This window comes from Ailuropoda melanoleuca, chromosome 15 (assembly GCF_002007445.2).
Source record: "Ailuropoda melanoleuca isolate Jingjing chromosome 15, ASM200744v2, whole genome shotgun sequence".
NCBI classification, from domain to species: Eukaryota; Metazoa; Chordata; class Mammalia; order Carnivora; family Ursidae; genus Ailuropoda; species Ailuropoda melanoleuca.
In genome coordinates this window covers 71,839,446-71,866,390 of record NC_048232.1, presented here as the reverse complement: position 1 = coordinate 71,866,390, position 26,945 = coordinate 71,839,446, and the positions used below count along the sequence as shown (strand labels likewise).

The 26,945-nt window shown below is 41.7% G+C and overlaps 1 protein-coding gene across 1 annotated transcript in view; it reads left to right on the top strand.

Moving 5' to 3' along the window:
- Positions 1 to 26,207, top strand: part of PAH (phenylalanine hydroxylase) — a 67,238-nt gene extending 41,031 nt beyond the window's left edge. The window contains exons 5-13 of the mRNA XM_002915455.4: positions 5,427 to 5,494; positions 11,040 to 11,236; positions 13,347 to 13,482; positions 14,546 to 14,615; positions 18,196 to 18,252; positions 20,232 to 20,327; positions 20,789 to 20,922; positions 24,126 to 24,241; positions 25,859 to 26,207. Coding sequence (XP_002915501.1) covers positions 5,427 to 5,494; positions 11,040 to 11,236; positions 13,347 to 13,482; positions 14,546 to 14,615; positions 18,196 to 18,252; positions 20,232 to 20,327; positions 20,789 to 20,922; positions 24,126 to 24,241; positions 25,859 to 25,902 — 918 coding nt within the window. The 3' untranslated portion in view covers positions 25,903 to 26,207. The remainder of the gene's footprint in view (positions 1 to 5,426; positions 5,495 to 11,039; positions 11,237 to 13,346; positions 13,483 to 14,545; positions 14,616 to 18,195; positions 18,253 to 20,231; positions 20,328 to 20,788; positions 20,923 to 24,125; positions 24,242 to 25,858) is intronic.
- The last annotated feature ends 738 nt before the right edge of the window (positions 26,208 to 26,945 follow it).

Below are 26,945 nucleotides of genomic sequence, written 5' to 3'. Positions count from 1 at the left end.
TTACATGGTCCTCCAAATCCCCTACAAAAACAAAGCCACACACTTCAACAGGCAAGTCGTAAAAATTCTGAGATTAAGGAAAGTGATTGCATGCAGACTGCAGGTGATGTTAGAACTTTCCTTCCTGTAGAATTCTCACCACTTTGTCCCTTCCATTGCTCCCCTATTCCCCCTCCTCCCCACTCCTCCTTCACCAACAATATATTTTCCTGTCAAAACATACTTGGTTACATGCAGTGCAACCAAAATTGCTGCTATTAGCTTAATTGAGACGGGGTGATTATAAATAAATTACATGCAGTGCTACTGAAATTGCTGCTATTAGTCTAAATTGAGACAGGATGATTAGTCATCATCAAGTGAAGCTTAATTCAGAGTGTACTTAATTCAGAGTATACCCCGCATGGCTGCAGAGGCCCTGTGGTCATCTGGCAGCCCAAACAATGCCAGGCCAAACCACCAAGAGAGGGCACGTATTGCACGGTGCACTGGGTGTTATACGCAAGTAATGAATCATGGAACTTTACATCAAAAACTAGGAATGTACTTTATGGAGACTAGCACAACATAATAAAAAAAAAAACAAAAAAACAAAAAACATACCACCAAGAGATGGACTTCGAGGCCACAGGTCTCTTTCATTGGTAACTGAGGGACAGGAGTCCTTGCAGCCTGGCTGCTGGGGGCTTCTTGAAGACTGAGAATGAACTTCTTAGTCCCTTGGAGCTGGAAAGGACTGTGGCTGGAAACATTCCCTATGAAAGATCCATGCAGTATACTATGTATATGTGTGTTCATGTATCTCAATGTGCGAATCTTCTGTTATCTCTTCATAATGGTTTGAGATGGATTTGTAATACTATTTAACTTTTTTACTAATTACAAAAGAAATCCACAGTTACAGTACAAAACTTCAAAAGCATAAATAGTATAGAAAAATAAACACAGTTACTGTTTCTCATTTTCACAACATTTGTTAGACTCTGTATACTTTTTCCATTTTTTCATTTGTATGTTTCCTCTCACAGAGTTGATACCTACTGGATATACAATTTTTCAGTAAGCTTTTCTTCACTGATGGAAATATTTTGAACGACCTAAAGTACATTGACTGATGAATTGCTGAACTCTACATCTGAAACTAATGATGTACTCTATGTTCACTAATTGAATTTAAATTTAAAAACAAAAGATCAAAGATAAAGAACCAAATAGGGAAGAGAAATTGTCATGGGCATCTCTTTCCCAGAGGCAGCATAATGAAGTGGAAATCCACTGGTTAAGGGAAATCTTCCCTCATCATCCTGGTTTCCTTCCTCAATCCTCAAACCTCAGCCTGCTAGGGCGTGATCCCGGCATTATGGGATCGAGTCCCACATCGGGCTCCTCCGCTATGAGCCTGCTTCTTCCTCTCCCACTGCCCCTGCTTGTGTTCCCTCTCTCGCTGGCTGTCTCTATCTCTCTGTCGAATAAATAAATAAAATCTTAAAAAAAAAAAACAAAACCTCAGCCTGCTAGCATGGGTATAAACAGAAAACCCCAGTGGAGGTGCTGGTTCTGAAAATGGCTCTATGGGCTTCATTTTCCTCATATATAGATCAAAATATAGAAATAGGTATTTTCCAAGATGACTTACAGGTGCGAAAGTTTACACTGTAAACTTAGGGACTAGAGAGAGCCATTTATTACTGACTATTAAATTAGACTGGTAGGTAAGGAAACTGTGATGATCAAACCTTAATGACTGGCATTAAGTTTATATTTTGAGTCTTAATTGTGGAGATGTGTTCTTCATTTAGCCTGGTAGGTAGGTTCCTAAAGGGGTGCATTTAGTGCTATCTGGGTATCAAATCACGGTGCCCAGTTTCCTGACTGTATCAGCCCAAGGCAACTTATCTTCATCCGTTAGAAGTATGCCAAGGGTAGTTTTAAGTTTTTAGATACCTAAGTCTTCCTACCTGTAATTAATGGTTCCAAACCATTCAGCACTCTAAGGAAAACAGAAGAGCTATGCTTTGTACTAACTTTGTCATGGAATCTTTTCTAAACTGAATATCACTCAATTTACTTGCAATTTAGGTTTGGAAAAAAAATTATGGTGATTTTAATTTTCCAATATGAGACATTTAAATTCCTCTGTTTCTCAAAATATATCTTAATAAAGTAAGACATTCTTTTTTCCTTCCCTCTGCTTATCCCTCCCTCTCTCCTTCTTTCCTTCTTTCTGTCTTTCAAAAAGTGTTTGTAGTTCTATCTGCCAGACTCTATGCTACAGATTCTCAGATTAAATATGTGTGTGTGTGTGTATATATATATATATCCCTGGTTCTTTGGAATTGCTGGCAGGTCCTGATTTAAAGCAATGACAGTAGCAACAAAACAACCAACCAACCAGCCAATCAGATAAAACAAAACAAAAAACAATATCTAAAAATCAGGGAGTATTAAAAAAAATAAATAAAAATCAGGGAGTATTTGTCCTTTAAAAAGCTCCCTTAAATATTACCTCAAGCCAAGCTCCTAGTCACTGGAATTAGTAAGCCACCCAACCTGTGTGACCTGAAAACCCCTGTTCTCCTTGCTAGTCTGAAGATGGCATTTCTGAGGTTTAGCCTCAGCCATGACATCAAGAAATGATAAAATAAAGATCTTAGTCTAGAATACCCAGAAGACTTTACCATATACTTACCCGGTCCCCCAAATCCTGATGCAAGTCCTTGATTATGATTCATTAACACCTTGGTTTGGAGGGATGGAGGGGCAGAGAGATTGCAAGCTAAAGGGGTAGATGTCATTGCTTACTGAGAAATACTTGGAAGGAACAAAGCGAAGTCCTACAGTGATGATGCTAGTCTCTTTTCTTTCTAAAATTTGGATTATAGTCATTTTCTTTTTGTAAAATACCCCCTTTTCCAGGTTTATTAAGATATAATTAACATATCACATTCTGTAAGTTTAAAGGGTATAACATGATGATTTGATATACAGATATATTGCAAAATGATTATAACAATAAGGTTAGTTAATATCTCTGTCCCTTCACATGTTTACCATTTGTGTATATGTGTGTGTAATGAGGATACTTAAGATCTACTCTCAGCAACTTTCAAGTATATAATACAGTATTATTAATTATAGTCACTATGCTTACATTAGATTCCCAGAACTTATTCATCTTATAGCTGCAAGTCTGTACCCTTTGAGCAACATTTTCCCATTTCTCCCACCCCTACCCCCTGGAAACCTTCTTCTTTGTTTCTATGAATTCAGTTTTTTTAGATTTTGCATAGAAGTGAGATGATGCAATATTTGTTTTTGTTTGACTTACTTTACTTAGCATAATAATTTCACAGTCCATCCATGTTGTTGGAAATGGCAGATTTCCTTCTTTTATGGTTGAATAATATGATATATATATATGTGTGTATTACATTATTATACTAAATATCATATATTATAATATACATAATATATATGTACACATCTTCTTTATCCATTCGTCTACTGACAGATTCTTAGGTGGTTTCCATTTTTTGGCTATTGTGAGTAATGCTGCAGTGAACATGAGAGGGTAGATGTCTCTTCAAGATCTTGTTTTCATTTCCTTTAGATACATACCCAGAAGTGAGATTACCTGCTTATATGGTAGTTTCGTTTTTAATTTTTTAAGGAACCTCCATACTGTTTTCCATAGTGGCTACACCAGTTTACATTCCCACCAACAGTGCATGAGGGTTCCTTTTCTTCCATATCCTTGCCAAAACTTGTTATCTCTTGCCTCTTGCCTTTTTGATAATAGCCATTCTAACCGTTGTGAGGTGATATCCCATTGTGGTTTTGATTTGCATTTCCCTGATGATTAGTGTTGAGCATCTTTTCAGGCACTTAGTGGCTGGCTATGTGTATTTCGTCTTTGGAAAATGGTTCATTTTTAATTGGAATTTTTTTGGTTGAGTTGTGTGAGTTACTTATAGATTTCAGGTGTTAACCCCTTATTAGATATATGGTTTGCAATATTTTCTCCCATTCCCTTGGTTGCCTTTTGATTTTGTTAGTTGTTTCCTTTGCTGTGCCAAAGCATTTAGTTTAATATAGTCCTGCTTGTTTACTTTGGTTTTTGTTGCTTGTACTTTTGGTGTCATATTCAGAAAAATCATTGCTAAAACCAATTGCAAGAAGCAATCCTGAGAAAGAAGAACAAAGGTGGAAGTATCACACTTCCTGATTTCAAATTATATTACAAAACTATAGAATCAAAACAGTGTGGTGCTGGCATAAAAATAGACCAACCAATGGAACAGAATCAAGAGCCCAGAAATAAACCTATGTATATGCAGTCAATTATTATCTGACGAGGGAACCAAACACACTCAATGGGGAAAGGATGATAGTCTCTTCAATAAATGGAATTGGGAAGACTGGACATTTACATGCAAAAAGAATGAAATTAGATGCTTATTTTTTACCACTCACAAAAATTAACTTGAAATGGATTAAAGACTTAAGTGCAAGACCTTAAACCATAGAACTCCTAGAGGAAAGTGCAGGAAAAGGACCCTTTTAATCAATTGGGCTTACCTCTGACTGAGGGATAGGTCGCAGAGACACTGAAAGACACTCTTGGTTTCTTTTCACTGTTTAGAAATATGCTGCTTATGAATTGCTGGGGAAAGTTTGCCTGGAGGCGAGCCTCAGAGAAGAAACAATTATCTTCATTTTTATATATTGAGACTGATTTCTCAGTTGAGCCCCTGCCATGGCATAAAGGCTGACAATTACTGAAGTGTAGTGAAAAGAACATGAAACTGAGTGAGTCAAACTCTGGCCTCATCTTTGCTTGACTCCTTTTTCCCTGAGCCAATGTTTATTCTAGAAGGATGGAGCTAATCATACTGATCTACCTTACCAGTTTTTTTGTGAGACTTACAAATAAGAGAAGTCCCGAGCCCACACAGACAGGCACATAGTAAGCATTCAATGAATAGCATTTTTAAAAATTGCAATAGCAGCAAGTGTGTACCTGTTTTTTAAGAAGTCAGGAAGCAGTTCTAGACACACATCATTGGCTAGGAATTTTGTGGATATTGTATATTTTTATCATAGACATCTATCCTGTTAATGGCCTAATTTAGCGAGTTTGCAAGTTAGAAATGCTGTCGATGAGATTTTTTAAAAACTTGTACACGGCACTTTGGAATTCCATAGCAGAGAGACCCACACTGAATTGAAGGTGTTGCTAATGACATGCCATTCACAATACCTGGTGGAGAGCTTACCTTTAGTTTCACTGAAACCTTATTTTCAGGGTATAATCTGCCAAAGGAGAGCCAACTGTCAGAGCTTACCAGCCCCCATTCGAATCATGCAGAGATATGCCAGACCTCTTTGCTCAAGCCTTGAGAAACCAAGTGTCTCCTTTCTCCTAGGGTTTTAAAGATCCTGTGTATCGAGCAAGACGAAAGCAGTTTGCTGACATTGCCTATAGCTACCGACAGTAAGTCCGCTTCGCTTGTCTGGGGGAAGACAGGAGCATACGCCTAGCTAAACTTTTCCTCACCCAAGTTCGGAAAATACTAGCATAGAGAGTCCTGCCCTGTGTGTGTGTGTGTGTGTGTGTGTGTGTGTGTTTAAACCCTCCCTTTAATAACACATGTTTTAAAAAAATGCTGCTAGACAAAACAAAATTACCCACTGCACGGGGGCCCAGCTCTCTCCCCAGCTTTGCTGTGTCCTTATGCACTGACGTCTGAAGTCATTATAAAAGGCCTCAGCCCTGAATAAAACAGCCTCTGGTATTCTTCACATTAAACAGGGAAGAAGGAAAAAGAATCATTTACATTCAAGGAGGAGTTGGCTGCTTTACTGAAATAATGAATCATTTGAGGTTTCAGACGAGCCCTGCCTCAGTGTTTTACTTTGATCTGATCTGACCCAGCTGCGAAGGGCAATTTTCGGATGAGTTTATTTTTTTCTGTCTGGGATTCTACCCTATTTTAGTCAAAGGAAAATGCAAATATCGAAGATGTCATTTGGGAAGAGAACTTTTCTTGCTATTTCGAGTCCTCAGGATCTACAGAAATGCTACCATGGGAAACTTAGTGTTTGAGGCCTGAGCTCCATTCCTGAGTGAAGGACAAAAGAAAAGACAGGCTCAGGAAGAGCCTTAAAAGTTGACCAGTGCCCTGAGGGAATGGTACTTGAACAGCTTTGATAGGCTATAAGGGAGATTAAAAAAAAAAAAAAAAAAGGATAGGGCTCTACTTACTGAATACAAAGTTACCTTCCAGATGGAAAGACCTCCAGAGAAAATAAGACAATTCACTTCTCTGAATGACTCCTGGCAGTGCAAAGATCCAGAACTTTGCTGACCTTGGTTAAATCTAGGTCTGTTTGGGCCTTGGCTTGTAACAAGAACAATCCGGAACATGGCAACCCCCCTGTCCCTGTATTTGCTTTAGCATGGTCAAGTGGATACAAATCAGGGGCAGACATGAGCCCTTTTTCAGGTAATCGATACTAATAAGTTGTATTTACGATCTCCTTGCTATGTCTGGGGCTTTGCTACATGCTTCGCTTCCATGATTTCATGATTTCATTTAGTCTTACGTTTCAGATTGGAAAACTAATGTTCCATGCACTTGAGGTATTTGCCAAGGTCATATACCTCTTATCATCCAGTTTTGAATTCAGGTTTCTTTAACTCCAAAGCATTCTTACCCTCCTCCCTGAGTGCTGAGATTCTCAGAGCCAGGAGGTCACACTTTTCCATATAACCCAGGTGCTGCTGAGGAAGTATATTCACTTCCTGCTTAGCTATTGGGATTCAAAGGAAGAAACTGGTCCCCTAACCTCCTTTACATAAAAATGTTAAACCTAATGAAGAAGCATGGAATTGATTGAAGGCCTCACCATCCTGGATGTTTATCAAGTAAGTTAAATTGATTATTGAAAACCATCCATGCATGGCTGGCTCTCTGAAGAACGTTAGAGATCTTCTAGTCAATTTTTCAATTTTTACAGATGAATCTCAGATGGTTAAGTGATGTGGCCAAGGTCATGTGGGTAGTAGGGCTGAATTTATTCTAAAATTCACAGCCTATTTCAGAACTTGTGCTCCTCTTTTTTAGACTTTTGATACTGTTTATCATTCCTTTCTTCTTCAAAATGGTTTCTTAGCTTGGTGCCTGGCACAGCGGTGTCTCATTATCCAAGGATTACTTGCTTCATTTATTTGAGACCTCCACATCAATACTGGGGTACTTCTGCGATTATTCCCAGACATGAACAGAATGGGGAAAAATTTGAGTTGCCTGATACACAAGTTTTCAGGTCAAACAAGGTGACCCCACCTTTTTATTCCAGCTCTTATACTGTAAACAACTGTACTTTTTGAGATCTATTTAGATTAGATCAACATTTGTCAAATTTTCGTAATTTTTCTTGGTAATTTTGCTGTTTAAAATGGCATGCAGCATGGTGGTGGAGTGCTACGTGGGGTTCCTAAGTGCGAGAAGCCTGGAATGTGTCTTATGGAGAAAATACATGTGTTAGGTGAGCCTCATTCAGGCATGAGTTATAGCACTATTGAGTTCAATGTTGATGACTCAACCATATATGTTAAATTAGATTTCTTTATTATAAAAGCTCACATAAAACAAGATTAGGTAATATCAGTTAACTAAAATGTGACCAGAAGTCACAGGACCCTAGTCCTGGTTTCCTTTTGGACTAGTAGCTCAGTGTTCAGAGTTCACAATGACTATATGTAGCATAACTACCACATATAATGAGAATTGAATGTATTTCACTCCCTCCTGGTTTCCCTCCTTCCTTTCTGAGGCTTCTTCTTAGTTCTCCCTGGCCTGTTCATCCCACCCCAGAAGTTGTAATGTCTTTCAGGACTCAACTTTCGCCCTCTTCCTTGGCTTCTGCCACCCTCCATGCCAACAGCCCCCACATTCAGATCTCTGGCATTTTCCCAATCATTATTCCACAAGGGGAATAAAGCACCAACTCATGCATCATGAATCATAGAATTACAGGATATTGATCAAGTGATAAAATATATCTACTAAGTTCCAGAGCCTACCCCAAGGGCAAGACCAACAGAGTCCATGTCCTCTGGGGGAACACCGGGGAAGACAATGACAAAAGTAACAATAACTGTAATCGGTATAACCAAAGTCAAAACTCAGGTGTCATGAGGCCATATCATTAGGAGTTTAAATGTAGACTGAGCAAATAGGTCAGCCAGATGTAAAGTTTAGGCTGAGAATTAAAGATTGAGTTGGAATTTACAACCAAAGAGAATGGAGGTAGTGAATGAGAGGGTGGGTCTGGTTAGCTCTGGGGCTTTTGTTTTGAGATGAGAATATTTGGGGTCAAAGTGAATTACTATAGAAAAAAAGAAGGAGCTAAATCCCACCACTGCTAGCTACCCTCTTCTCTGCCATCTGCCATGTAATGCTCTGACTCCCCCGCCTAAGAACATTTAATAAGTCTTAAAACATCAGTTTGAAGAGGAACTGACAAATTATAGTTGTGTTTTGGGGCACCAAATTATTTGTCTTGTAATAAGTACATGAATGGGATGAAGGACCTGGAGTAAAATAAGACACCAAGATTAGGGAAGGATGCGCCAGGTGCTGGAGTATCTTGAATGCCATATTTGGTTGGCCCAATAATTCAGAAACAATGTCTTCTACTTAAAATTTTTTTTTGAAGAGGGATCCTGATTGACTTAACTAGAAATTTCCTTTTTATTTCAAACAAAATTGACATTCTTCCTAAAATATCTTAGTTTATTTTACTTAATGAGATCATGACTTGGTAAAAATAATTGATGATTTCTTCAAAGACCAAGAATTTTATAGAACCTGAGGTCTCTTGATAGAAATAGAAGATGGAGTAAAATGTGCTGTGTTCTTGTGTATGTGTGTGTGAGAGACAGAAAATAAATTCCGAAATATTTACTATATCCAGACAGCACTTCAGATATGGCCTATGTGATTGCTATTATAACATTACAAGATAGATTTGACTGTCTTTATATTGAATGTATATATGGCCCAGAAAGAGGCAGTAACTTGTTCAGGGTCCCTCACGCTTCCCTCCCTCCCTGCCTCTCTCTGACTCTAGAGTCCTCTACATTGGCCTTAGTCTCTGACATTTGTCTCATCTCCCTTGGAGGTGAGCCCAGTGCCACCAGGCTGAAACCCCAACTCAATCAGAAGTTCTATCTCTTTCCAACAGAATCCACACAGGTTTTCTCATTGAGTCTCGTTGGCTCTGATTAGGACATGGGCCCATCTCTCAGCCAGTCTCTATGCCTAGGGAAATTAGACAGTCTAATTAGCCAGACCTGGTCACATGCCCAGATAGGAGTGGTGGAGTCTCCTCCCACCTGAGCCTCAGACTGAGAAGGGAGAAGGGTGCTTTACTGAAAGAATGGGGAAGGGATATTGAACCCCTAGAACAGCAAATATCAACCAGGGGACATCTTGGTACCTAGGATGTTACTATCTGTTAAAAATTTGTTACAAAATAGCAAATACCTTTCTTTTTAAATAAGAATCAGTTAGATTGACAATTATCCATTACCCAGCGGTATTATTGGTCAGCACCAATATTACATACTTTATACATAGTATTTCACCTAATTTTCTTCTCTACCCTCCAAATAGTTACGTATTATTAACCCATGTAATAGCTGCACCGACTAGGTTTAGGGAGGTTTAGTATATTTGCAGAGGCTAACCAGCAAGGAACTGGCAAAGCCAAGCAGTAAACCCATCTCTGTCCGTGATCAAAGCCTGCTTTTTCCTTCCATCAGCGCTTGGCCCTAAAATAATGGTGCGTCCTCAGGCAGGGGCTTACCTGATGCTCTTTTCACAATCCCTGGTGGTCATTACAGAGGCTTCTGAGCTTGTCTTACTTCCAATTCTTAAGCAAAAATCTATCATTTTCCCTAATGCCTGCCCACCTTCTGGGGAACATATAGTGTCTTCACTTTAATGTCCGTGGATAAGCTACAACTTTGAAAGGGCAGGAGAAAACCACTTTGGAGCCTGAAGATGATCCATAATTCTGAAGTAAACAGTGCTGCCTTGTCCCCAGACACTGTGTACCCTGTTAGGAAACAGGCCTGCACTGCAAAGAACAGTCACTTGTTTTTAAGGTCAGGCTTTGTTTGATTTTCATTTGCTTTTACTGTTGAGAACACAGCTCATTCTTAGATGTTTTCCAAAAAGACCTTTCGAACCGACGACTCTCAAACTATATTATGTCCCCTGGGAGCTTATTGGACCAGAGGCCTTGGCTTTCCCTCCCCCAAAAGAATCAGGAGCTGTGGGGCAGGGTCCAACCCATGTACTTGAACCAGCTCCCCGTAGTTCTGTTGCGTCATAGAAGAAGATGTTGCATAAGAGATCTTATACCTAGCATGTGTTTAAATACCTTTCTAGCTTTCTAAGTTCACAAATATCAAATCCAGCAAGTGCATGCCCACTAAACAACGGTCTCACACTCATGGTCCACAAATTAGATCCACTTTATCCCACAGATAAAATTACGTTAGTTGACACAGTACAAAACATGATACTGTTTTACTTGAACTTGGGTGCCTTTGTTTAGAAAGAGGATGCATTCTTCAGCTGTCTAGACTCTCACCCTCTTATTGTCCATACCTGCTACTTTACCCATTTAAGTTACCTGCTGGGTCCCTGCAGTTAACTGAACTTCTACCCTGGGTAAATAATTGGAGAGATAGGAGAACACAAAGGCCAAGTGATTTCCCAAAGTGGGAACAAATCTTTGGTGTGGTAGGTGAGTTGAGAGCTTATATCATTGCTTAACCAAATTGCATGACTGTTTCCTATATCATGAAATAGTTTTCCGCTTTCAAATAACTTATGAAATCCCCTATAGTCCAGGTGGCAGCAGCTCACAGACTCTTCACCTGTCTCTCCCTGCTAATGCTACTCCTTCCTCTTCTTTACACCTGCCTTGCTGGAGACAAGTAGTTCATGCCTCTATTCTAGTGGTCAGCCCATCCCTCAAGTGGAATACACGGAGGAAGAAAAGAAAACATGGGGGACGGTATTCAGGACCCTGAAGTCCTTGTATAAAACCCATGCTTGCTACGAGCACAATCACATCTTCCCACTTCTGGAAAAGTACTGTGGCTTCCGTGAAGATAACATTCCCCAGCTGGAAGAGGTTTCTCAATTTCTGCAAAGTAAGTCCACTTCAGGGACAAAAGGGGAGGAGAGGGAGGGAAGGGAAAGAGAAGAAAGTAAATCGAGGCTCGTGTGAGTGTGTTTGTGGTAATGCATGCAGGTCCATTCTCTGAAAAACATTCCACTGCTGTGTTCTGTCTCACCCTAGCTTCCACTGTTCATCCACTCTCATCCAAGACAAGGCATCGCATGTGGATTTTGCCATAACCATGTCTCTGAAAAACACTTTCCCCATGCTCTAAGCCCCGGGTGCCCAGGCAGGGCTCTCCTTGTCATTCCTGCTGTCTTGTGAGATGGCTGCAGTGTGCATTTGTGTAAGAAATGTGCTCTTTGTGGCAATGCCAAGAGCCCTGAGCTCTAAGTCTGTTCATCCAACTGGTATGACTCTTGTTTTGACCCTCTCTAGTTGGAAGAAGCTGCCTCAGTTTAGTCATCTGTCAAACAGAGACTGTCTTTTAGGGAAATTGTGGGAATGAAATAAGACATCGCAGGTGAAAACAGCCAGCAGGGTGCTACATATACAATAGGCGCTCAGCAAGTTTGGGCTGAATTGGAATCTGAGTCACTCTGTGAGGAAATACATCATTGGGATGACTGGCCTCTGCACATCCTTTCCAAGTGAAACATTTTCCTTTCTGCCAGGAGGCATTAATTCAGCAAACCCAAAATAAAACTATCAGCTAACACATATTAAACACATAGTATGCGCCAGGTAGAATGAGAGAAAGTGGGAAGACAGATCACAGGTTTACAGAAATGAAGAAGCTTCTGTGCCTTTGAGCTAGGTGGAGATGGTATGGTTGGCTCTGGGGCAAGGAGCCGGGGAAATTATGTGGCAGGGAGGAAAGTGGTAGCTGGGATAGATTGGGGATTGGCTCGATGATCCGTTGGGTCTCTTCTATTTGGACAGTCTCTACTTACCAGATAAAGAAGGGAAGGAGAGGGCAAGCAGAGTGAATTTCAGCCTGAAGGTCCAGGGAACATAGGCAGAGGGACAAGAAGGTCCTAAAGATGTTCTCTGGGTAATTATCCATGTTTCCATGGCCAATAGTGAGATAATAAAATGGTAATACTAGCAGCTGGGGAATTATAGAGAAGTAACTAAGGAATAGATTTATTCTGAATCCAGTCTAAAGCCAGACTGATTGTAGTTGTGACCTTGGACATGAACTTTCACTTCTCTGTGTCTCAGCTTCCCCATCGGTGAAGTGGAGATAATATGAGCATCTACCTCGCCGAGTTATTAGGAGAACTGGTCAGTATTTATAAAGTGCCTAGAACGGTGTCTGACATAGGCACACAGCATATCGTGTTAGCTGTCGTTGTCGTCATCACCATCGTTATTCTCCTTCCAAGTTTGAAACAAATCGAGAGCCAGATATAGGAACCAGAGAGAGGATCAAAACGGCAACATTATCACTGATAAAAGCTACTTGGAGAATGTGGTATGGATGTACAAACAAAATGGACTTTCTGATGTTTCATCTCTGAATTATAGAAACTTTTCTGCCAGTTCACTGGTGAAGCATGTATTCTATTGCCTGGCCCAGAGCAGACCAAAATCTGCCCCTCTGTGGGCAGTCAAGACAGAAAGGGCCAAAGGGGTCAAACTGAGAATATTCATTTTCTCTTCCCAAATGCTCCAATCAGAGAAGCGCTTGCTCTTTCTGGGGTGTAATGTGTGAAGGACAGCAGAGAAGCTAGCAGGGTTCCTTTCATACTCTTCACTTGTGGAAGAGACATGAGAAATAAGGAATGAGCGTTTCATCCTAATAAACAGTAATGAAAGCTAAATTTATTAAATGCTCTAATGTGCTAGGCTCTGTGCTATATAATTTATATTTATTAGCTCATTTGATTACTAGGGAATAACCCTAGTAGATATCTGTCCATGTTTTGCAGAGAAGGAAATAAGGCTCAGAGAAATGACGTCACTTGACCCACATCGCCCAGCTACAAAGTGTAAGGGCAGAGATGTGAAGCCAAGTCTACTTGGCATCAATACCCGTGCTGTTAGACGGTTGGGAGTATTGCTTCCCTACCTAAAGGTCTTCAGGCGCCTCTGGCTCTGCCATGATAGGCTTTGAGTTTTCTTTCTCTGCTTCACAGCTTGCACTGGATTCCGCCTCCGACCTGTGGCTGGCCTGCTTTCCTCTCGGGATTTCTTGGGTGGCCTGGCCTTCCGAGTCTTCCACTGCACTCAGTACATCAGACATGGGTCCAAACCCATGTATACCCCTGAACCGTGAGTATTCTCCTCCTGCTACCAGTATCCAACCGCAGTGAGTGCCATTCCTCACTGCTCCAGGAATGAGGTTTGGGCTCATCGAGGGCTGATCCACAGGACTAGTTTTCTGGATGATTTGATGGTAGCACAAAGAGAGAGAGCATCTGTCCCAGGTGTTCTTTCTGTCCAATAGACCATACTGATTGGAGATTTGGGCATCTTGTGGACCACATATTCAGATCTCCCCTGGCCATGGGAATAAGAGGTCACAGTCAAGCTCCAAAGGGATTATAAGAGTCAAAACTATGATGTTCCAAATGCGAACAGGAAAAAGTGGTGGCCAAAGTATCTCAATACCTCCAGAATACACATCTAGATGATTCTAATCTTTTTATGTCTACCTGTGTCTTGTCTGAAGGTAGAGAATGGCTGGCCACTATGCCCCTTACATTGGCCTTTAGCCATCTTCTTAATCAAATAGAACTTATGCAATTTATACAAAAGTCAGTAGGATGCCCAAAATGATTTTTTCCTGTCCTCAAAGTTTATAACTACAAATCAGAAAAGATCTATTCCTAATGAATCTGGCACATAATGTGTTAAATAAATGTAAATTTTCTTCTCTGACTATTGCCCCCTTCTAGAATAAGAAAAGAACAGCACTATTTTTTTATTCAATTTTTATTTCTTATGGGGGATAACTGAGCACATTGCATCTGCCCAGGATGTCAATAGCAGGATGAAGGCTTGGGATGGGAAGCATTTGTGACCCGCAGCTTGCTCAGGTGTATAGGAGGAAGTCCATAGGGTCTTCTGTTCTGCGCCCCACTGAGCATACACCTGAGACCCCCTGGCTGTTGTTCTCTCATTTGCCCCTTACTTTTCTTTCCCCTTTTTCCTTTTCTTTTGTACTTTGCCTCTTCTGATCCCAAACTTTACATACCACTTATGCTTAGGAGTGAGGTCATAAACTTGAATGGCTCACTTCTTTTCAACCTGCCCATTTCTCTTTTAGAAAGACTGAGTCTGACTTGGCTTATAACCTTCCTTACTTCCAAGCTCTTTGCTTTCTGTCTTTCAGTGACATCTGCCATGAGCTGTTGGGACATGTGCCCTTGTTTTCAGATCGCAGCTTTGCCCAGTTTTCCCAGGTGAGGAATGGATCCTTTTGGCCTTTTAATTATAGGATTGAGATCTAGATTGCTCAAGTGAATTGAACCTTTGGAGGGACCCTTGTGTCCTGTGCAAGGGTGGAAACAAGATACAGTTCTGTGATCCCACCAGAGATGGGCGTATGGTCCCATGGGGATGGCTAAATACCCATTCCAGGGATCACAGCATGGGGGTGGTGAATCACTCATCTTCTGAATTATATATGTGCTGTTGAATTTGCTAATCTCCCTTGTCCTACCAGGTTTACTTTAAGAGGCGTTTCATCCATGAAAGCCTGACTGAACCCCACATAGAAGTAACCTTACCTTCTTTCAAGTTCTCCTGGCATCTTTCCCCTCCTCTTTAGGACCTTGCTGTTTCCTACCTTGTCAGGCAGTCATTTTGGTATATGCTTTAATTAAATAAGATAATATTTGCTGAGAATCCAATGCCAATAGCCCAACTCATATTTGGCAAAAACTGATGTGCGAAATGGCTTGCCATTATCATCAAAGCAACAGGTTAGGCCTTGATTCGTCTATCACAGTGGTGAGCTTTTTACATGAGAGAAAGAAACCTAGTAATTCCTTCAGAGCTCTGAGAGGCTAAACCATGGTTGGGGAGCTGGGATCATGGGAAAGTTGAATGATGCATCCACACATCCCACCCTGCCAGCAACCAGCTGTGTGACCTGTGTGCCTCAGTCTCCACAAATAAGAATCAATACAAAGCTTTGACTGCCAATCTTCCCCTTCACAGGGAAGGATAAAGAATCTAATGGAACAAGTCATAAGTAAATACTGCACCAAATGTGAATTTCAGAGTAATGGGATTGTGTGTGAATTTTATAAGCCTTTTCCCTCAGCTGGAAGAAATAAATATTTTCACTGTTGGTTGAAGGGGTTACCGGTTAATATCTGGAACAAAGAAACAAACAAGCAAAAAAGCTGAATTCACTGCCTGCTAAGTAAGGGAGACCTGTACACAATCTGTCCAAACAAAGAAAACCGTTGCTATTGTGTGGCCTTTTGGGACCTGTGGTGTTCAGAGATTGTTGGACTTTTATAAGAGGAATGTTTGGGGATTAGCTGAACTTTAACTCAGAAGTGTCACCATGGGACCGAGGCTGTTGTTAACTGGCTAACTTTCAGAAGCATGGTTCCTGCTGTAGAGATGTCATTGATTGCTTGGGACAGCTTTAAAACTGGGATTTTTTTCCTATGGCCAAAGAATAATCAGTGATTTCCTTAGAGAATAGGAACTTTTTTTTCTCACTACTAGAAATTCTTCTGCTTGGTCAGAGGCTAAGTGACAATCCACCTTAAGCCATTTCCATTTGGGGGCGCCCCCCAGAGGAGTGGACAATTACCTGAGTCAACAGATGGATGCTACTGGGCCATCAATGTCACATGGCTCTAACTTATACCTGGACAGTCCCAAGGCAGGCTGTCATTTTCAAAGTTCCCTGAGCACATTCTTTTTAGATCTAAAGGAGGACTTGCGTCCCACTAGAGTGCAAGATGGGATGGGGATGAAGCATAAGGAAATCTTGGGACCCCTTGTTTTAAGCTTTGGGTTCACAAAGAATGGTGAACATGGGAACAGAGCACTGTTTCAATGGCTTCTGTTAGACTGCAGCATGCTTGGACAGGAAGGATGGAACAGAGATGGGGAGAGGGGCAACAGAGGAGAGCCAAGCTGTCTGAACTTAGTTCACTCTAACTTAGCATTTTCTCAGCACGTAATATGGGCCAGACTGTAAGTTTGGCCCAGAGATGAAGACCATGTGCCCTCTTGCTTCAAAGTAAGCCCAGTCTTTTGTCCTTCTCTGTCTACACCGGTTCTTTTTGTTATCTCACCCAAACTCACTGTATTAAATATCATCTCTATCCTGATGATGACCACAATTATATCTTCAGCCCAAATCTCAGTCCCCAAACTCAGACTTACGTATCCAAGCACCTACTCAGTCTCTCCATGTGAATGTCTATTAGACATCCGTATTCATCCTGTCCAAAACAGAATTCCTGATCTTTTTGTCCAAACCTTCTCCAACCACAGCCCTCCCTATGCTAGTTCATGTTAACTCCATCCTTTCAGTTGCTCAAACCAAAAGCACTTAGGGGACATTATTGGCTTCTTTCTCTCTCAAATATCCGTAACCAATCTTTCTGAAAGTTGTATGTATTCTGCCTTCAAAGTATGTGTAGATCTGACCATTGTCCATCACGTCCACTGCTATCAAGCTGGTCTCAGCCACTCTTGTTTCTCACCCTGGGGACTGTGGTAGTCTCCTAACTGGTCTCTCTACCTCTACCCTTGATCCCCTGTAATCTGTTCTCACATAGCGCCAGAGTAAATCTTGGATGACATAAATCAGATCTTGCCACTTTTTTGCTCAAAACCTTGCGGTGGGTGACTCCCATTTCACTGAGAAGAAAATCCTAAACCCTAAAATAGCCAAAAAAGGTTTTATATGACTGAGCCCCAGATCCCTCTTTGATACCACCTGCCACTCTCCCTACTCTTATTCTGTTCTAGCCATCCTGGTCCCTCCTTGTTATTTAAACCTGCTGGCATTTCTCCTCCTTAGAGAGCTTTTTCACTGGCTATATATGTGGTCTATATGATGCTCTTTCCTCAGATGTCAGCAGAGCCAACAACCTCACTTCCGCCAAGTCTTTGGTCAAATATCACCTCAATGATGCTTGCTCTGAAACCCTATTTAAAATTGCAGCCTCCCCCTGTTCTCCTGGCACTCCCACTCCCCCCTGTCCCTTTTTTCTTTTGTTTCTTCTTTCCAAATAACTTATTCCTTCTAATATACCTGTGTATATGCTAATTATTTATTGTCTGCCTTAAATGTAAACACCATGAGGTCTCGGATCTTTATTGATTTTGTACACTGCCAACTACATAGAAGCCATTCAATAAACATTTTTGAATGAATAAATGCATATTGTAGGGAAAGCAAATATATTTATTTGTGCATATACACTCTGTCTGATACAAAGCAGGCTGGAGCAAATGTTGTAAAAGGGACAAAGACAAAGCAACCACTAGGGGATTTCTGTAATTGGAGCTGTGATGAGAAGTGATCCATGACATTTCAGACTGTCTTGCTAGTAGTAACCTGGGTGGATGTCAAGCATTTCTCTGCAATTCTCCTGCGGCGTCTTGAGGATACATCATTAAGACACTCATCTTGTGTTCCAGGAATGTTCTGCTTGAGCTATGGGAGGATAATCATTGAGCTGGAATCAAGAAATGAGACTTTAGACACAACCTACTGTGTGGGCTTGAGTAGGTCACTTCTCTGTGCCTCAGTTTTCTCATTTGTAAAGTAAATACAAAAGACCAAGTGGTAAAGTAAGGTTTTCCTGCTCTAGAGATCTATGACTCTATGACGTGTGGCTAGGGAAGACTTAACAGAGTAATCAGGGTCTATCTGGGCCCTTCTGAAGGCTTCTGGTCACCCATCACCTTCCTGTGGTCAAGTACGTGGTTGGAGCTGAGGGTGAAGTTTGAAGTTAGGCAGACCCCAGCCATGCCAGTGACTCTGTTTCTGTGCAATTACAGGAGATTGGCCTTGCCTCTCTGGGCGCACCTGATGAGTACATTGAGAAACTCGCCACGGTAAGTTCCCTCTGCCCCTGGTGGAGAGTGAGAGTGCAGTAGGCTGCAGCCCTCAGGGCTTCAAAGCTTTGATCCTTCCCTGAAAGCCAGGCCATTTGGGGGAAAATATCAGAATGTGCTGACTTACATTTACACAAGTGAAATTTCACGTTTTGATTTTTCCCGAATGGTCTGATTTTGAAATCAGCTGCATGCAAATGTTTACATGTAATTTTAAACAAAGTGTCTTCAACACAAATAAGCTGTAATGATAGCCCTTGAGAACCTTTGGGCATAAAGTGTGTGTGGGGGGAGGGGGATAGCCTGGATTCATGGTTTTGAAAAGGAAATATTTACTCTCTACCTTTGCGCTGGAGCCAGCATTAGGATCTTTCCTTTATTAGACACAAGGTGGAAATGGGGGTGGGCTTTCCTCATGTTATCAAACACTTCGCTCTCCCCAGTGAATGCGATGACTGACACTCATCCATGGAAGCATGGAATCAGCAACTCTGCACAGTAGGGTTTGCTTCCTACAGACTCCTTTCCAACTTGAGTTCATCCCTCCCCAGCGTCTGAGTCACATTTCTTACAATTTGCTCAGCCTGGAAGATGACAAATAAAGCTTTGTAAGCAAATTAGGGAACATAAATGAATGCAAATTTATCATTAAGATGTACCAGTTTAGAAGTTTATGAATTCAGTTTATCAGAAGGGCAAAAGCCCTCAGAAGTTTTTTTCTCACTGACCAGCTGCTGTGAGCCCCTGGGCAAGAGGTTTTTGCTTCCCCATCTCTAAAAATGGTTACATTCATTTATATTCTGCCCATACCAAAAGTCTGTCATAAGGGTCTGAAGAGTTCAGTGTGTGTGAACATGAGTTTTTACATGTCAGATTCTATTTAGATGCACAATGCAGCTTTCAAAGAAGTAGAGAAGCTTGATAGAATCTCTCACTTGTAGCAAGAAAACAAACTCAGAACTCAGAGCATCATGTTACCTGCTGTGACAATGATAAAGTACATCATGTTACCTGCTGTGACAATGATAAAATACATCATGTTACCTGCTGTGACAATGATAAAATACATCATGTTACCTGCTGTGACAATGATAAAATACTCATCACCAACCGAACTTCACACACACACAAATCTTACTGCTGATACACTGGGTTGGGAATGGTTCTAGATTCTCACTCTATCTTTGCTTTGCTGTGTCATTGGATGCATGTTGCTTGACCTGTCTGGGCTGAAAACACCTCATCTGTATGCGAGGAGGTCAGGCTGACTGAAGCTGACAGCCTTCCCAGGTTTCACATTCTCTAGTGCAATAAACAGACTTAGCTAGTAACTCACCCCTAATTCTCCAAGACCATGACTGTCTCCAGCAGCTAACTGGGCTCAAGGTTTCTCTTGGCCCTGGTCAGTAAGGTTATGCCAGAATTCCAGAATCACCTTCTCCAGGCCAGGCATCCAGGACAGGCTGGACCAGGAGCTGTTTAAAGGACTTGGTTATTTGAGGAGGATAAGTGCAGTTGTTGGCAGTACATCAGAAACCCCCCAAGTTTTAGCATGGATGGCAGGATGCCCTCAATGATTTTATCACTACCCAGTCTCCTACCTCCCATGATTGAGCTGATGGGATTGCGTGGTAAGTCTGACCAACTAAAGGGAACATCTCATTCTAGTTAATGCTACAGAGAAGAAAGCAAAAGGGATTGAGGATTTCCTGTCATCTGGAGTTACCTGTTGGGGGTATCTTCTTGGGGCTTCCTCAGTATCCCCTCTATCCTTCCTACTGCATCTTACATTCAGCCACTTCTTGATTCAACCAGTGACTGGATAGAGTAAGACATAGGACACAGAGATTCAGATTCTCTCATGATTCAGAGAACAGACCTGTATGAACTCCCATCTGGACAGTCCTGTTCTTAACCCTGGGGCATCTGTTGAGTTTCCCTTCCTTGGGGTGTGCTCTCAACTTCACTTTCCATTCCAGATTTACTGGTTTACTGTGGAGTTTGGCCTCTGCAAACAAGGAGACTCCATAAAGGCATATGGTGCTGGGCTCCTGTCGTCTTTTGGTGAATTACAGGTATGACCCCATTTATATGCATTTTGAGATTCAACCCAGGGATTAATCCTCAAGTGATTGGTACCTTAGCAGCTATGATTTGTTCATGACTTTGGGTATTAGATGTGGAAATTGAACTGCAAGTACATGGGTCTACAAAACAGAAGGGCCTCCCGATCCCAAGGCTGAACTGTGCATACAGATGTATGCAAATCCATGTGGTTGGCTCTCACATCCTCTATTGATCATCTCACATGAAAATGGCTAGAGGGAATTACTCCTTTCTATCTGAACTGTAGGTTTTAGATGGGCTATGAAGGGTAGGATCTAGTATATGTGAAATAATTTAGTTTACTGCATTTGGGCTGGGGTGTAGAAGGAATCGGGATGAGATGGGAGAAGGTGCACAAAGAGCCCATGGGAGGCAACAGGATCCACTGACCCAGACTTAACTGTGACAACTTTCCACTTGCTGCCTGCAGTACTGCTTGTCTGGCAAGCCAAATCTTCTCCCCCTGGAGCTGGAGAAGACAGCCATCCAAGACTACACTGTCACAGAGTTCCAGCCCCTCTATTACGTGGCTGAGAGTTTTAATGATGCAAAGGAGAAAGTGAGGTGAGGTGGTGACCAAGGTGGGTCAGAAACTCTTGGGGCTTCCTGATGTGGTCTGGTGCTGTTGATCCGTGGGTGATTGTCCAGGAGAGTGGACTCCAATGCTTATAGCAACAGAGCCTCCCCACCCTTCTCCCTTTCCACTTTCTGTTTGGGAGGGGTTCCTTAGCGGGATCCCATTTCACAGATTATTGTCTGGATATGTTGACCCCTGCAGACAGTTCTGCCACTGGATCCTTGCTTTAATGCAGCCACCAAGTCCAGGCACTGAACTCTCCTGTGTACAGAGCAGCCACGGAAGGCCCCCAACAAATCATTCCTAGGATTCTTCTAACCTGGAGAGTCCCGTCCCTTGTTCACTTTATTCTCTCAACACCTGCATAATTCACCCCCTCAACTCCTTCAAATTTCACCCACACTTAACCTTCTTTACGTGTCTTTCTCTAACCAACTTACTTAAAATCCCTGTCCAGCCCCATCCCTACACTCCTTACCCCCTTACACAATTTATTTTTCTCCTTAGCAACCTGCTAATGTTTAATATATTATATGATTTAAGCTCCATTTGGGTAGGAATTTTTGTCCTTTCTGTTTTCCTGTTCTTTCCCTAGTCTCTGGAACAGTTCCTGATACACAGTGAGGATGCGATAAGTAATAGGCAAATGCATCAATCTCAGAGGCAATCCAGCAAAAGGCTGATGGAGATGGAAAGCTAGCAGGACTCAGATTCTCAGCCCTCTGAGCTGACAGCCCTGTCTATAATCTGCTTGAGTGACTCTCCTCCCAGCAGGAGACAGGCCAGGCAGAGGGTCTACCTGGACATGGCTATCCTGATACTCAGTATTTGTTACCACTTTTTGTTTTATATCTTATCAGTGAGCAATGATAGACATAGATATATAGGTTTCTGAGATCCCATGAACCTGGGTATGCCAGCTTCCACATGTTGAGCTTAGGCAATGGAAGGTAAAATGCTTGCCCACTGGTCCACATGGTTTGGCCTAATAGGACTCCCTTCCTCCTATCTCTCCAGGGTCTTCAAGTTTTTTGTTATTCCTTTCTAATTATTTCCTAAATCTCCACCCCTTACTGGGAGTATAGCCTTTCTCTAGCCTCTAAAGGTTCCTCTGTGCCATTTCTGGGACCCTTTTGGGGTATGGATTTCAGTGGTTTTGTGCATTACCCACCTGGGGGGGAGGAAGAAGAAGGAGAAGGAGAAGGAGAAGGAGAAGGAGAAGGAGAAGGAGAAGGAGAAGGAGATGGAGATTAAATGCCTAACACCTATTATGTACCAAACACTGTTCTAAGAGTTTTTCATGTATTGATTCATTTAATCTTCAAATAAGACTACGAAGTTTGCAGGTGGGTCTCAGAAGCATAGAAGGGGTAAGAGACTCACCCAGCGTCATACAGCTGGTAAGTGGCTGATGCAGGGTTTGGACGCAGGTGATGGGGCTCAGAGACTGTATTCATAACCTCTCTGTCAAACCAGGATCACATTTAAATGGGCCCTCCTGGTGGTGACTTTCTAACTTAGGAAGTGATCAGTCCCAGACCAACAGGGAAGAGCTTCACAGAACCTGGACTTCTTGGGCCTTTGAAATCCCACCCACCCTGTCAGTGCCCACAGACAGAAGAGACATCCACAAAAACTCCATCCTGCTGAGAGGTGACTCACAGAATCAAAGGGAATGCTGAAAAAGAGGGTTCAGAAAAGGAAGGGATTCTCTCAGAGCCTCCCCGCTAAGAGAAACCAGCTTCAACCATTTTGTTTCAAGATTCAAGCTCTAGGCAGAAAGAAACAATGCTGAGCATGGCCCTGTGCCCACTCCCTGGCTAGAGGAGGGGTGGGCCCTGACCCTGACTGCCTAGCTGAAGCACTTCTAGTGCATGGAGGCAGATTGCCCAAAGGAAAGTTGAGGCTAACTATGGGGCTACGAGGGAAGAGGTGCAGAGCAGGCCAGATCACAGACACGCATTACATGCTTCATGTCACCAGTGGGGCTGAGAAAGCTCTTTTCGGAGAAGTACAGGTGTAGAGACATCCGTCACCATTTGTTCTTCTTGAGTCCCCAGTCACTAATGAAAGAGGACAGCTAACACTCATGTAGCACTTAGTCTATGCCATAACAGCACTTGCTACGGCCCTCTCAGGGAGTACTGCTCTTGTTCCAGTTGTATAGAGGAATGAGGACACTGAGGTGAAGCCCGCAGGGGCTGTCATTGGCAGAGGTAAGGTTTGAACCCAGTGCCTGGCTCTGGAACTTGGGTTTCCAGCCACTATGATCCACCACTCTTGCCAAACTTGGAGAGCCCACTAGTTTCCCTTAGAATTGTCTTCTCAGTATGGTAGCTTCGACTCTCACCAGAAGCCAACTTAGCTGTATCATTAGTGATGCCGTTGCATTGTACAGGCTATTTGGGAGTATTTATTAGCTGCATTGCTTGATGTCCCTCATAAGGCCCTCCTGCTACATCCCTCCCAGACCCAGGAGTAGCGAATGCATCAAGAAGGCAAAGAAGTGAAGAGAACAGGCCAGAGTCAGACTACCTAGATCCCTTTTCAGCTGCACAACTTATTGCCAGGATGACCTTGGTAGTCATTGAACCTCCCCAAAAGTCAGTTTTCTCATCAGTAAAATAGGGATAGTAATAGTACCTTCCATCTAAGGTTTTTATGAAGATTAAATTAGGAATGCTAGTTGTAAAGAGTATAGAACAGTTAGGACTTCACATAGTTCTTGGTACATCAGAGGCACTCAATTCATGTTAAATTTCATTAATAACATAATGTTTTCTTCCATTCTTGAGAGCTTTCTTTCCCTCCTTGCATTGATTTCCAAGCATCTCAGAGCTTATTTTTTCTATAGCATTCTTTGGCTAGATTTATTTGCTCTTTGATTTTATTTAATGGTAAGAATTTTGGCCTTAATGTATTCTGTGCTTTTATTGTAAGCTATCTCTGTTTTTTGGAGGTAGGTAACTAAATAGGTATGTGCCTACATGTGTTTGTATATACACCTAGACGCATACACAGCACACAAAGGCTGCCCAAGAGGATCTCACTAAAATTACATTTCACTTCTCAGCCCGGTTTCTAAAGCCCCTGTTCTAGTGAGATTGAAGTGAAATGCCACTGAGAAATCTTTTAGGATTATTTTTCACTGAATGGTGCCCTTTACTGAGCTCTGTGGATTTGGTTTCAGGAACTTTGCTGCTACAATCCCACGGCCCTTCTCAGTTCGTTATGACCCATACACTCAAAGGATTGAGGTCTTGGACAATACACAGCAACTTAAAATTTTGGCCGACTCCATCAACAGTAAGTAACTTACACCCCAGGAAGCCACTCTCTTTTTTCAGAAATAGACTTATTTTCTTAACCTCACCATAGGAACAATAAGAAATTTATTAAATATTGAATTAGGGAGAAAAGCATCTCCAGGTAAGCAATTTGTTTGTCGAGGGAGAAAAACTCAGCAAAAAGGCCAGAGTTGCTTTGAGTGTCTTTTCTTCTTTGACCTTCCTAGATTCCATGCTACCTCCCACCACCATACCAGCTTTCCACCCGGGCTTGTCACCGCCATGTTCCTCTTTCCCCCTTGGCTCTCCGCTCTGTTTCCTCTAAGTGCCCAGTGGATACTGCTGTGCCTGGAATTCCAGCCCTTATAAGACAGGTTCTAGTTACTTTATTGGGCATCTAGTAGCTCATCCATGGGCCTTCCACTCTTCCAGGACAATGAGGATATTGTAACAGTTGTTTGTAAAAAAATCACAGTATTACATTGACCTTCACTGGATTCTCTTTCCAGTGCTTCAAACTCCCCTCCAGCAACACTGACCAGCTTTTACTTCCCATACTCCCTTCCTGGCTTCTGGCCTTTGCTCATGCAGTACTCTCACGCCCATTCTCATTTAGAGGTCCCCAATTCCAGTTCATCTTTTAAGTCTTCCATAGGTATCTCTTCTTCTAGGAAGACTGGTGTGGGTGTCCTTCCCCTGTCTTGGCATTCCCACAGATCCCTCTCTCAGAGCACATATCACTATATTGTTTTGTAATTGTTTACTTGTCTGACTCCCCAACAAGACCTGAGTAGAGGACCAGGTTGGGTGCGCTGTCTAATCCCTGCTACCTAACCCTAATCCTAAGAAAGTATATTAGGTCCTCAAGAGTTATTAAAGGATGAATAAAACCATCAAAGGGATGAGCAGCCTAAAGGGAGGAATTGTAGCTCAGGTGGAGGTTCCTACCTCGTGTAACACTAACGAAAGCCAAAAAAGGCAGGTGGGCTTGAAATATCCCTCTAATACCCCACTGATATTGCTTGCCCATCTCCAGGGCCCCTTCTACTTCTCTGAAGTGTCTTTGTTCCTGGGGCCCCTTGGCATGTGAGAATATGGCATGAATGGGAGCAGGTCCATTGTAGTCCAGTGGTCTAGCGATCTAGGCTGGGTTATCTGCTTAGACCATGCATTCTCAACCTTAGTGTACATCTGAATCATTTGGAGAGCTAGTTAAAAATGCAGTGTCCTGACTCATAGCCCCAGATGAAATGTACTAAATTTGTAGTAGGTCTTGGGAGTTTGTATTTGTAACAAGGCCCTAGGTGATTCTGACTCAGGAGGTTCATGTGAACTCTACTCCTAGGTTTCATGGCTTAGGTCCTTGCAAGTATCTATAGATGGTCCTGTAAAAGAAAAAGAGAGACTACTGTTAACTCTTTCCATGGAAAGAGGAAGCTAATTACATTAAAACTTGTAAGTCCCTATGCTATAACTGTCCAAATTCTATCACCATAACTAATCTGTAAGCTCCTTGAAGGTTGGGGTGGTACCCAGCATATCCATACATCCCACTGACCCCCTAATGTGTTACACATTGTAGAAATTTAAAGGGTGTTTTCTCGTGATGTGAGTGGCCTTTTTTTTTTCTTTGTAGGTGAAGTTGGAATCCTCTGTAGTGCCCTCCAGAAAATAAAGTGAAACCATGGACAAAACCTGTCAAAGGAGAATCTGTTGATGGAAATCCAACTACTTTCATTTCATCTGAAAAAGTTTGAAAAGCAAACCTTAATTTGAATTGACAGCCTTAAATCCTTTTTGGAACAAGATGGAAGATGAACAAATAAATCAAAATAATTTGAAATGACAGCATATTAATATACTCCAAACCATAATCTTTTGGGGTCATCTTTGATTTAGGGATGATAATCCTATACTCTCGATTCAGTTACAATCAATAATCTGTCACATTTCATCAAAGTTAATTAAAATTGGGACCTGATTTATTCAAGCTTCATATATGCTTTTGTTATTTGCCATAGAGAATTCCTAAAGGAATATATATCACTCAATGTAAAACACAAGCCTGATATTAGATTGAATTTGCTGATTTCATATAACTTTAACCTACAAAAGTCATTTTTTATTTCAGTCAACGATGATTCTAATTATTGTGTTTTATCCATGTGGATTTCCATTAATTCAAGAGTCCATTAAAATAGTTAAAGAGGTTGAAGTTCGTAGCATAATATTGAAGCATTTCTGAATATTTTATTGTAGTCGTAAGTACTGCCATGGAGGGTAATACAACTCCACACCTGACTCCCACCACTTTCAGTATCATTGTCCAATTAATTGTCATCTGTTTTGGAGATATTTTGCAGACACATGCGATGCAACAGATGCAACTGAAGGCTTGGCTGGTAGATATTCAATAAGTACTCATTGAAAGAATAAGGGAAGACATTATTAAATAGCAAATCCTGAACAAAAATGAGAATTTTAGTTATGTTAAAAAAAAATCTAGTGGTTAGAAAATTTTGCAGTTTCAAATGTTTCTCGGAAGGAAATATTCTTCTCCATTGCCTTAAAAATACATTAACTGGATAATCTTGTGACATGAAAAAATGGTCAGTCTCAGATTTCTAACCCATTATAGGAGTTCACTGTGGTGATCTAAGTTATGTCTGGATAATCAACAGACTTTGACTTCTGTTGGCCGTACATTTTACGCAAACGCATGA